Genomic DNA, 13,068 nt, shown 5'->3' on the forward strand with positions numbered 1-13,068 from the left:
TTAGAGAGATGCTGTTGGGTCAGATATGAGTCTGCAATGAAGTGACGTTAAAAGCAAAACCCAAACCCCCTCCTTCTGAACTGAAAAAAAAAAAAAAAATAAAAATTTCATTTCTTCTCCCTTTCTCTCCCTGAGAACTGCTTCCACCCTCTCCAGCCACCCTCCTGGCTGGTCTGGCCCCAGACACGACTGTATCCTGTGGGCCCATGAAATGTGAACCGAAGCACAACAGACATCTCCTGAAATAAAGAATAAAACTAAACACTACAGAAAGGTAACTTTAAATAGCATGACGTGAAATATGAGTTACAGAGATAATCAAACAAAACGTTTAAAATTGGATTTACCTTAGAGTTTCCCTTAAATAACACTATTTTTTTACAATAAAGATAACAGTATTACATGGCATGTAAATCTGAGGTGAGAAAGTTTATCCATTCAAGTAATCTAGAAAGTGTAGAGTACATTTGCTAATTAACTGTAATAAAATGCTTTTTTTTGAAGGACTGCTGGCAATAAAAGCAGAGGTGCTAAAGAAATTTCCATGTAAAAACACATTTACTAACAGACTTCTTAATACGCCAATTCTTTATTGCATTTAGTATCTCATCATATGTTTACAGGACCAAGATATTTATATTTTGAAGTGTACTTCCCCTTAGTAGCCGCATCTGTGTGTATGTGCGTGTACATGTGTTTGTCCCAGCCAGGGATAACCTTCTCAACCTTCTCCTCCCAATTCCCTTCTCTCCAAACAGGAATTGCATCTTCAACCTCTTTGTTTTCACATATCTAGTTATCATAACAATACTAACAAGCCTTTGAAAAACGTCTTCCGTCCTCTCTCGCTATAAAGAGTTTCAAAGCTGGCCAGGCTTCGAAACACATCCTAAATATGGGACATTTTTGATGCTCTGGTAAAGATTTTTGCTGCGGGACTGATGGAGAATGACCACTAGAAACAGGACCCTTTAGAATACCGATGGTTGTATTTAACAAGGTCAAATTAATTTGCCTCCTCCCCTCCAAATATACTGCTCACAGCGCGGTTTGAGCAACTGTGGGATTAAGAGAAATATTAGAAATGAAGTACTGCAATTCCACCTTCAGATTTTATAAGTACCCTCCCTTGACTTTTCTTCTATTCAGTTACCCTCAAATTAGTATCAGTAGAGTATCAATGATGATGCACAACCCCCATCCCAGCTTAATTAAATCATACATTGAATTCATCAAGTATTCCAGTGTTCCCAATGCACTACAAGCTATCTGTTCTTTAGTAGATAAAGAGGAATTATTGTCTCATGGGACAAACCAAACACCAGTTGATTGAATTATGAAATAAGTTTTTATAACTATCCTGAATATTAAATATACCCCAACATAGATATCTTGCTAAAACAAAACATTTTTTTCCTCTTCCTTTACAAAAAATAACTTATTTTCTCATGGCTAGATCTCTCCTGCAGTTTCACCTTCAAAAGACTCAAGCGAAACAGATCACAAAGGAGCTCTAGCAAAGTGTTAGTAAGTGTCTCCCGACCAAAAAGGCACCTCTACATACTCAGGCCATCCCAGGGATTCCGGGCAACAGTGCAGCGGGACAGCATCATCAGTTACGCAAAGCAGACGTGGCAGTAGTTCCCTACTTAGAAACACTGGCTGTTGGGTTCTTAAGACCATTTTGACCCCTTCCCCTTTACTTTTCACAGGCAGAACTGAAAGAATCTATTTTTGTTTTGTTTTCTTTCTTAAAAGCCACTTTCTCTAGATCTGACAACACTGAGCACCGTGCCTGATCAGATAATGAATGTTTACACGCGATGGGTCAGTATTTCCAAACTGCTCCATTGTTCCCAGCATCCAGCGGTGAAGCCCCGATGCCCGTCAGGACAAGAAAGCAACAGCAGAGGAAGGAAGGGTTTCCTGCCTGACAAGAGCAGTCCTGTTTAAATCAGAGATGGAGTTCACTACCTATTCAAACATACGTACACAGAACACTGAAACAGATTGCCTGGCTCTGCCTTGCACAATAGTATCAAACCCCAGTGAACTGTGTTTAATAAAACAGGGTGAGATGATCCCGTAGTGCTGGCAACACGGCAGGCAGAGGAATGATCACAAACTGTCCTTTATTTATTTGTCCCTCCAGAAAAACATTCGCTCTGTTGCCATGCTGCAATTTACCTCCGCCCCGCTGCAATTCTTTAAACATGCTAAGTCAGTTGAGAGATTTTGGGTGAAATTCTACAGCTGGGCTGTCGTGCAGATTTGGGTCGCTTTGCTGATTAGAGAACAGTATGTATTTTATTAATAACTGTGTTTAACCTCAGCTTTAGGGTTTTATATGTCCAGCAGAAGTGGGTTTCTTCTTTGAACTCATGCTGTGTGACATAAGTGATGCTTAGGCACTTGATAACATGGTAGATGTGAAGATCTGCTGCAAAATCTGGGGGATCTCTTTGGTATCCATGGCAATAAAAGACCGACCTGCTGGTAGCGTCCTCTGCAGCCTAAGGAGCAGAAAGAGGGACAAGACACAATTACCATTTCAAATTATCTTCCCTACCACAAGCCAGGGTTCCTTAAGAATGGATGTTTTTCTTTTCGAATACCTTGCCAACCCATGCCGTTCACGTTGCTGTCACCGTGCAATTAAAGGCTTGGGAAAGCAGCAGTGGGAGGAAATACTGAGAGCAGCTAAGTCACAGAGGTCCTTTCAGCAAGACAATCTAGAGTGTTTCTAGAGATTTCTATTCATATCCTCTTTCTGACGTGCAAAAACTCCATTTTGATCAAGGTACCAGTGACCTCACGAGGCATTACCACAACTGGTTTTCTGAAGGCAGCTACAGATTTACTCTGGAAATGAAGATATTTACTTACTCTAAAGAGATGAGCACGAACCCACAGCTCTTTCAGTTCAACACCTCCAGTGATTCTAAATGTGCTCTTTGTATTTCCTCTTCGAGATCGCAGCAGATTAGATGGAAAGATATTTTTCTGCCAATATTAGCTTGACACATTTTTATTCACAGCTTAACCCCCCTTAATAAAGGTAAACAAGACGCACGTTACAAACCCCATCTCCCTCATGTCCAGTCAGCAGGCTTGGAATTTATTATTTCACTGCTTTTCAAAGGAGTTTATGCTCCACACCATTTCTCCAATGCTAAGGTAAGTCTCACTTTTAAAGTGAGTTGTTAAAAAAGCAGCAACAGAGAATTCCCTTCTCCTTCCCCCACAGCAGTTACAGGAAGCCTTTGTCTAATTCTGCACTTCCACGTACATAGAAATGCATTTCAGCGACAGCATTGTGTGCATTTTCCATACCCAGTGAACTAGGCAATTATAAGATCTCCTCTTACACAGCAGGATATGGTCAATGCTTTTTTTTGTTTGTTTGTTTTGCTTTTTTTTTATTCCTAGCAGAAGTAAAAGGACCTTCTGTAATTATAATCTTTCAGAATGGATTCTTTTTTCATGCATAATGCAGCTCTGATGTAGAGACCTGCAGACATGACTAACGCTGGCTGTGCAGCTGTATCTTTCAACCCTTTTCTGATTAAAACTACATAACGAGGGCCAATTCCCTTCGGGCCTTCTCTCCTTCTGCTCTAGTTGAAGACTCAAACAGAAGCAGAAAAGGCACTGTTGATATTTGTTGCTATACCAGCTTTTTGCTGCATGTGCTGGTCCTCAGTGGATACGGAACCTCACCTGGCACAGAATTTCCTTATTTCTACCTGTGCCCAAACAATTTAAAGTAAAATTATGTGTTAGCGCTAAAAATAGGAATTCCAAAGAATTTAGGTCTTTAACGCAAGGAGAGCATCCGAGTCAAGTTTTTTGCCATTTTAAAGACCATTAAACTCCAGCTTCTCTTGCTTTAATCTCTTTTCTTAGGCCCACACGCATTCAAACCCCACACTGGGGCAATGGCAAAGGCACCATGACTCCGTCATGATTACATAGTGACATTACATACAGGGATAGTGCACATCCTTCAGTGGGAGGATGGCTTCAGGTGCTCCCTCTGGATGCTCAGAATGCTCTGAACCAGTTGGCCATAACTACAAGGACCCACGAACCAGTCTCCTTCCTGACAGAAGTCAAAGCTACTGCTTCTTGATAGTACATAAAAAAATCAGAATGATAGATGAAAACTTGGACAGCAGCTGACAGTGTCCACTTGCAGCCCAGAAAGTCAACCATATCCTGGGCTGCATCAAAAGCAGCGTGACCAGCAGGTCGATGGTGGCGATTCTCCCCCTCTGCTTCGCTCTTCTGCTCTCATGAGACCCCACCTGGAGTACTGCATCCAGCTCTGGGGGCCCCAGTACAGGAGAGACATGGAGCTGTTGGAGAGAGTCCAGAGGAGGGCCATGAAGCTGATCAGAGGGCTGCAGCACCTCTCCTGTGAGGACAGGCTGAGAGAGTTGGGGTTGTTCAGCCTGGAGAAGAGAAGGCTCCAAGCAGACCTTATAGCAGCCTTTCCATATATAAAGGGGGCTTATAAGGACAGAGACAGACTTTTTGCCAGGGCCTGTAGTGACAGGACAAGGGGTGCTTTAAACTGAAAGAGGGTAGGTTTAGATTGGACATAAGGAAGAAATTTTTTATGATGAAGGTGGCAAGACACTGGCACAGGTTGCCCAGAGAGGCTGTGGCTGCCCCATCCCTGGAAGTGTGCAAGCCCAGGTTGGATGGGGCTTTGGGCAACCTGGTCTAGTGGAGGGTGTCCCTGCCTATGGCAGGGGGGTTGGAACTAGGTGATCTTTAAGGTCCCTTCCAACCCAAACCGTTCTGTGATTTTATGATTCTATGATCAAAACCTTAGTGCAGAACACCAGCATGGGCAACTATGCCTGACTTCACTGTATTAAAAACATAGTTAAGATTTATGATGAATGGAAACAAAGTTCTATTAGGGATAAAACAAATATACTTACCTATCTGCCTGGTCTCCTAAGGATCCTATAAATATGGCAAAAGCATTGACTTGAGCATTGGTGGTCAAGACCTGGGCAAACCTTGATGGCTGAATACCGTATCGCTCGAGATTTGCATCACTCAAGACGATGACAAAATACTCGTCAGCCTCTTCCTTGGCGATTTCACGAATGGCATGCTCTGTCCCTTCCAAGGTATGGTCTCCGCTCATGCAGAACTGAGCATGGGCATGCATGATCTGTGTGCACAGCATAACCAAGTGGAAATATGTAAGATGACTTTATGAATAAACATGCATTTCAGCTGGCACAGGGGGGAGTGAATATTCAGTTATTTTATATTAGGAGATGCTTCAGAAATGTGGACAGTGGTTCAGATACTACAGAAGATGTGGCTTTTTGTACATAACGTTGCATTTTAAGACAGGCATCGCTTCTTAAAAACACAGCAGGTCAAACAAACAAAATCCATGCATGGACAGAATTAGACTGCACCTTAAGGAAGGTAAAATAGTTTGATCAGCTGCAGTTTGAGCAGCTACATTCCTATCTATTTAAGGAAGAAAACAGGGCTTAGTTTCCTAATACTGTGGCCGGCTCCTGCCTGTTTATAATTTGCATTTCCAAACCCTAATAGTGCTACAGTTGTTATCAAATATTTGACTCCTGACATTGGCAGCAAGGTTTAAAAATGCTGAAATGGTTTGTTTGAGCTTTTATGAAATAAATACACTGTTTGCATTGATGAAGCTGTTTCCTGTGCAGAAGGTAAGGAATTTTAGACATTAGAAAATCCAGTCCTTCTAACCCAAGTAACTGTCAGATCTTTCAAAAATAATTTTTGAAGGAAGCTCAAATGCACAGTTCTAACCTATAAAGCTGCCAACCAGGTAAATCCTGCAATATACTCTATTTTTCTGCATCCTATTGCAGTAAAGTCTTGATGAATACACTCACTTTGCAATTGTGATTTAATACATTTTGAGTTTAGCATTGACGCATTTTCCCACTGCTACTGTGACACATCACTTTTTGAAGGTACCAGGCTAAATCAATGACCTGGTATCCCTCTACAGTTTCAATTAGTCACTTACGCACTAATAATATCACCACATAATTTAGGCAGAGCTATCTATATCACTGCATAATGTCTGGAATTTTCCATATCCTTTGACAGGCAGTCAAAATGACACATTTGTGACACAGCAGTCCAGAAAAAGGCATATATAGCTTCTCCTATTTTGGCACAATTTGTTTTCTGCCAAGATTCTGAAAGGTCCTGCTTCAGCTTTATGCAAATACACAGATTTCGCTTTCTTTTCTTTTATTTCACTCTTCTTATGTTTTGCGTTCTGTGACCTACCTACATTTTTACCTTTGCAGTCATAAAATCCTTAACTATCCATCATCACTTATCAGTAGGATTTACCTTAAGAATCTCTAATCTTTGCTTATTGTTCTTGGGAACTTTGTCACTCCCAACCAAGGTGATGTCGAAGCCATCTCCTGAATGTCCAACAATATCATACTGCAAGAAAGAAACTTCATCAGTCATCTGTTAGTCACAAACGGCCCTTGGGTCACAATGACATGAGACAGATCAAAGGCAATTTGCTTTCAACAAGAAAACCCAAATACTGTTCCCTGCTTCTGTTTATGAGCTGCTTAAGGGAATTGCAATTTCTCACCGACATGAAAACATGGGAAAGAATTGCTAAATAACGAAATTAAAGAACAGTTACTTATTTCCATGGTCTGTTTTTCACATCATCCCACCAAATGCAGAGCGGTGATGCATAAGATAAAGACCTTGCCCTCTCACATTGTCCGCTTATTTTCTTAAAGTAGCAATTTTCATCCTCTTGAGTCTGACAAACAAGAAGTGCATTGTTTGAGAGTAGCTCCCATGTTTGATGGATCATTTTTGTGACCTCATTCTGCTCTGAAAAAAAGCCTTCTTTTCTGAAAAGCAGTACTCTTTATTTTTGTGCATAACAGATCAAAGTCATTGCTGAAAGTATGTAGAGAAGTGAATTTCAAAAGTGTCTGTACGTTTTCAAATGAGATGGTGTGCACATCATTCTCCTGTGAAAGATGCTGCAAAAACATGACATGTAGAGCTGTAATAGTTCAAACATCTTATTGAACAAATAATGCGATATTAGGAAGGCCTTTGTTTTATGTGAGATTTTTATTGTTGATACACGAAAACCAAGACAAGCTGAGTTACGGCAAGGTCCTGACCTGCCCTTTGTGTTGTGGATGTGGCAGTCACCCCAGGGAGAATTCATGAGCAGGACAAAAGTGGATTTAAGAGCTGTCTACACCAAATAATAGAGCACAGTGCACGGGTCTCGAGCCCAGAGAGACCTGAGCTGGTAATTCCTCAACATGAACATGCCTGTATTTTCCCCTGATTAGCTGGCACAGACCTATCCTTAGTTGACAGGGAGACCTTGTGCAATGTTTTGCTTCTCTGTTATCTTTAATTCAAGTACTGCCTACAGGTCACTGCTGGGTTCACCATCCCTAATTCCCACGTAATCATTTGGTAAAAGACTGGTCTCATCCTCAAAGACTTTCTGAATTTTCTTTCCTATTGAAGACTACCTTATTTGGTATAAGTCAGGTTCTGGAGACTGGGGAAATTGCATTCTTTATCGATAAAGCTCTTTTAAATTGTTTCCATACTACTAATTTGCTTAAAAATATATCAAGAGTAAAAGAAAGCTATAGCAGCTGGAACATTTTTAAAGGTGGCACCTCCCTCTGCAAAACAGCAAATGTGCCACGTTATTTCACCCAGGGTCAGACGATCTTATAACAGCCTCACATAACCCAGACTTCCTTCCCCTAGGAAATCTGTATATAACCTAGTCCCCACACACTCCCATTTCATTCTGCTCTGTTGTTTTTTCCCATTCCTGTTCTCTCCAGCTCTTCCATTTCTTGTGTTTGCTACCCCGCCTCATGTAAAGCTTCCAGTTTGACACATGATTTCTCTTCAAATCCTATTTCTTATCACCAATAATGCTTCAGACTCTCTCTTTCCTGATGAATAATTAGCTGGTGTTTCTGTCTTCCCCAAACCGTCATCCTTCCTGGAGAAAAGATATGGCAAATGAAAACACACAAATTTTGAGAATAATGTTGAGGTTGTATTCAACATACTTCTGAATTAAGACAGGAATAAACCCAGAACGTGAACCACACACAAAGACAGCGTGCATGTGTACTGTTTTAAAAACGAAAGATTATTCAAATCAGAGGAACTAAATAAAGCAGTGGTTTAATGGCACGGAAAATATACAGCGCTACTGTTGTTCTTACATAATGTCAGAAATGTCCACAGATCTTCAGGGTAGGCTCTTAATTACGAAACCCTGTGTGTCCTTTGTGGAGCAGTTTTGTATTCAGTATCACTTTTAAATCAACAACCTAATTATATAAAGCAAAATGCTGTCATTCTCCTGTAGAAAAAGCAGCTTGATTCCTTCATAACGAGCTCCTTCCCAGCATTTCACGGACCTCTCCCACCGGGTGTCCTGGTATGAGCTCCGCCATACTGAGTTCATGGGACTAGGCCAGACTTTGCTATCTGGGAATATCATTTTGGTTCCTGGCACACACTAATAACGGACTAACCTTTCATCTCAAAAAGGCTGGGTGTAAACTCAGTGTGACAGTCTGTGTAAAGGGAACTGCTGTAACAGACGTAGATGAAACACCAGATGTTGACCCTACGGTTGGGTCCCCTCCACATTCTTGCACAAGGTGGGAACGTACAACCTGAGTGCGGGCAAGGCGAGGCTGAAATGATCTGAGCAAACTATTGCAGGCATGTAAAGCCATTCACCTGGGAACATCACGTCCTGCCTGCTCCCTCCTTGGCTAGTTGTTTATTATTCTCTGTGTGTGCCCATGCATGCGTTGGAGTACGTATATTTAAAAGATGTTATCTGTTTCCTTGTTTCTTTGCCAACAGTTTACTACGCTATTTGTGATTAAAAAAGGTGTGGTGAGGCAGCAGGGAAGAAGTGCCTCTTTGCTTTGTCCTGGCTGCTGCACTCTGGGTCAAGCGGGGCGTCCCCAAGAGCAGGGTGAGATCTCACCGTGCCTGAGGACCTGTGCTGCGGAAGAGAAGTGCTGTGGTCACCAGCCCTCGCGTGCTGGTCCTTATGGTCCTCCGATCCCCTGCATGTCAAGTCAAGGACCGGGAGTGGCCAAAAGCTAATGACCATGAGGCTGCCTTTGGGCAGTTTAACTCTCCAAACTTGAGGTCAGATGAGTACTTGTGCCCCAGCAAAGGTGGGGACAGGAACGTAGCAGCACTGACCTGGATTGACTTAAGTCAGGATAAGACTGCAGCCCCCTCCCTGGGAGGGAGGAGTGGGAGCAGGCTCACAGCCAAGCTTTAGAGGTGACAGAGGTGCTAGAAGCTTTAGAGCTTCAGAGGTGATAGAAGGGAGATGTTTCCCCACGGGAATGTATGGAGTCTACTGCAACTTACCAAAACAGAGTTTGGGACAGAGTAAAACTGGAGTGAAGAACCCCACTCTGCAAGGGCAAAGAAGGAGGATTTAAATCTCTCATGCAGGTTTTCTTTCAGTAAATTATTACCTCCTCCTGATTTGTGTTCTAGTAAAATGAACCCTCAGTGATGCGATGTAATCTTGTGCTCATTTTAAAGAAAAGGTGCAGACAGCTCCACAGCCCTGGCCAGCTGGGAACCCCAACACATGCAGGCACGTGCACGCTTTGTCAAAACCAGTTTCCTTCCTTCGCACGAGTGCTGGAGCTAAAGACGAGCACAGAAAGCTGAGAAGCAGGGATCCGATGCATTTTTCTCATAAATTCCCTAGGAGAATTGTGGATGAAGTTAAAAGTGAGAGAAGAGCTGTGAAACGATCTTACTCGGAACTGACTTTTGTTTTGTTTTACAAAGTAGATTGCAAGCACAGGCTCTCAGGACAAATCCAGCAGCAAAATACTTGTTTGCTACAGTGCAGGCTTAATTGAATTAATTTATTATTATGGTAGACGGCAGCTCATTTTCCAATAGCCTCAGGTACACGGAGACAAGGACTGCTTCATTCAGAGTTGTGAGTACACGATATGTAAACACGTCTCTCGAAATAGCATCATTTTGTTGGTTTCTTTCCTTACAGGTTAAAGCAATCCCTATTCCACCGTCACATTTTGCACTGAATGGACAGTTGCTGCTGCCTAGAACGGGTAAAATGGAAGACTTTGTCTTCTGCAGCTGCCATGCCAAAAGGTTTGATTTCTGAAGGCATTTAAAAAGCTGAAAGAAGACACATTCTGAATGTCAAAGGCAGTGTGAATCTAGCCAGAGGGCTAGATCTTTATAAATTCATCTCGTCTTCGGACAACACTGAACATTTCTTTTTTTCTGAATTTATTTCAAACCTTTTGTTTATTATTTAAAAGAAACTATTCTGCCAAGCATGTGGAACATTTCTTTTTTTCCTGAATTAACAGTGCTGCCTCCACAGTAAATTTTACAAATGGGGAATGCTGAAATGGGCATATAAAATCTGCAATATCCCTTTAATGTAGCTATAAATAACAATTCAGGTTTTTCCTACCAGTTACATAACATGCCATTTATTGAGCCACTTACAATATTTTAAAGGCTTCATCAAGTTGCTCTTGGATAATTTACTGGACATGCCTCCTAAATCTGCCACCATGTGTGCAGATTATGGTAATTAGGCATGATATAAAACTATACGGTTTGTGTGACAGACTTAATGCTACCTCAGATAAACAAAGGACAAACTGCCCTTCTATACATTTTCAAATAACTGGCACCTAAAATGAGATGTGCAAAGAACTTTAATCCTCCAAAATAAGTTGCTGCTTATCACTTACACATATAAGTGATGCATCCACATATTTAAAAGGGTCAAGGGGCATCTGTAGGAACATATTTAACTTCCATTATTAGGATGAGACTGAGAATGTGGCTTCTCTTATCTCAGTCACTCCCACTCTTCTCTTTAATAAAGCCCTTCAGAGGAACCGTGGATGAGATGACATTGGAGGAGGGCTTTGAAGCATGGCTGTTAATTTAAATGGATTTCCTGACTGTGGGATGAGCCTCCCATTTCCCCCTTGAAAAGGAATGATTCACTGCCTGCACTTATGGGAAATGGAAAGCAGGCAGGGTGTCCTACGCAAGCATAAAAAGGTGACAAATACCTGCTGGCACTTGTCTGACTTTTTATGAAGGATAACTTCGTTACCTGCTTGGTACAGTCACCTACCCAATACTTAGCTGTTCTCTGTAAGAAGGCAGGGAGAAAGTATTCTCTGTTTTCACTCAATGCTCTAAAAGACCAGTCAGACAATCGGCATCATCAGTGATACCAAGGGGTACCACACATGGGGAAAGCTCAGCCAGTAAGATAAAACAACCAAGGAAAAGCCCATTTGATTCATTCACAACCTTATTTAGGAGAGCACTAGCAGAAAAGTGATTTTGAACCAAGAATTGGTTTCCAAAGTTTGCACTGCACTTATTTACTATGTAAATCCCCTTTGAACACTTTGCTCAACAAGCCTGATGGTCCCCCAGGTTCAATACATGTTGTGCAAGGAACCCCTCAAATTTGCAGCACATGTTGTTGTGACCCTTGCAGATGGGGCTACAACAAGAACAGATAACAGCAGGCATATCTAAAGGCCACAAAAGTCTATTTTTATAAAACCACTCTTGGAAGGCAAGAGGAGGATAAGGAAGAGAAAGAAAAAAGTGATAAATTGCAGATTTCTCACTGCACACAACACAATTGTGTGTTCTTTTCTCTTTTTTTCATATGGTTCTCTTTTAGACATGAGAAATGTATGCTATTTTTGCAGATATACCCAAACTTCAGCTTTGTCCCAAGAAAAATTAGAAGCATCTCGCAAAGTGTCAGTGTTCTACAGACTGGAGTCACTGGTATTTTAAAACAATCACTGGCTCCCTTACTCTTTGAAGACCTAATTATACTCATTAGAAACCGAGGAACTGGCACGTGTTCTGGTTATTGATTGCATTCACGCAGGTGTAGCAACTGCTATACAGATTATACACCAAAAAAAAAAATTAAATTAAAAATATGTATTTTTGAGCTGGAGATTTCAGAAATGCTATTTATTTTTATCAAAGGAATGACTCAAAGAGTCCATCAGCACATGCATGGGAGACTTCTCATATGAGAGGACTGTGAAATTTAGGTTAAAAAGAGATACTTTAGCCTAATCATTGGATCATGTTAAGAATATGATTCAAACATGACTAGTTAATAAATGCCTCTGTGCTCATTTTGGGGAATGACTTCAGTGGCCACATCTTGCTTGCTGTCCTAGTCATCTCTGGTCTACTCTTGTAGATATCATGCTTAGAGTGAGTCAAATCCCAATGAGGCAGCACAGAGAGATGTGGAGGAAGAAAAAGACTTTTTTTCCCTTGAGCAAAAGCAGCTCTGAAGTTGACAGAGTTCACACTGGATCTGGCCAGCCTTGAATCAAGGGGCTCTTACTGACCCTCCAATGTTCTCTATCTAGTGGAAGGAGCCCTTAAATGGAGGAGAGTCACCCCAGAGGCAATTGAACTTGAACAGATGTAGAAGCTGATGACAACTTTTTTTCCTTGGTATGTCACTAAAATTTCCAGCATCTTCCTCGCCCCTGTTATTTTAAGTATAAAATTGGCGTAACAGCTCTCTTGACTCAGAGATTGTAAGGATAACATTACTACTCCTGTCTTACTATCATCAAAGAGTGGCAATTTTCACATCTAATAACTGCACATGGGTTTTGTGTGCTTTTATAAATGGCAAGTGGTTGTTAGAGAGGCACATTTACTGTTACTGCACTTTGAGCTAGTTGCATGGCCAAATACAGGGTTTCATCTATGTGCGGGGCAAAGCACTGGCCAACAGCAACTATTGCCAAGCAAAATATAATAATCTGTAATAGACACAGAGGGGTTTGAAAGGTAATGAAACAGATTTTAAAATCCCAGAACTGAAGACAGTTCTTAATGATCTTACTAATTCCGCACAGTGGCTGGCTGGCTATTTCTACATGTTATTCCTTTACCATG

The 13,068-nt window shown here is 41.4% G+C and overlaps 1 protein-coding gene across 3 annotated transcripts in view; it reads right to left on the reverse strand.

Annotated features, from left to right (window-relative positions):
- Positions 1–573: 573 nt before the first annotated feature.
- The window catches only part of VWA8 (von Willebrand factor A domain containing 8), a 194,232-nt gene continuing 181,737 nt past the window's right edge, over positions 574–13,068 (reverse strand). For all 3 annotated transcript variants that reach the window (XM_054814621.1, XM_054814612.1, XM_054814630.1), the window contains exons 43-45: positions 6,382–6,480; positions 4,953–5,191; positions 574–2,513 (exon numbers count right to left, since the gene is read on the reverse strand). In XM_054814621.1, coding sequence (XP_054670596.1) covers positions 2,405–2,513; positions 4,953–5,191; positions 6,382–6,480 — 447 coding nt within the window. In that variant the 3' untranslated portion in view covers positions 574–2,404. The remainder of the gene's footprint in view (positions 2,514–4,952; positions 5,192–6,381; positions 6,481–13,068) is intronic.

The sequence above is a fragment of the Grus americana genome, chromosome 1 (assembly GCF_028858705.1).
Source record: "Grus americana isolate bGruAme1 chromosome 1, bGruAme1.mat, whole genome shotgun sequence".
NCBI lineage: Eukaryota > Metazoa > Chordata > Aves > Gruiformes > Gruidae > Grus > Grus americana.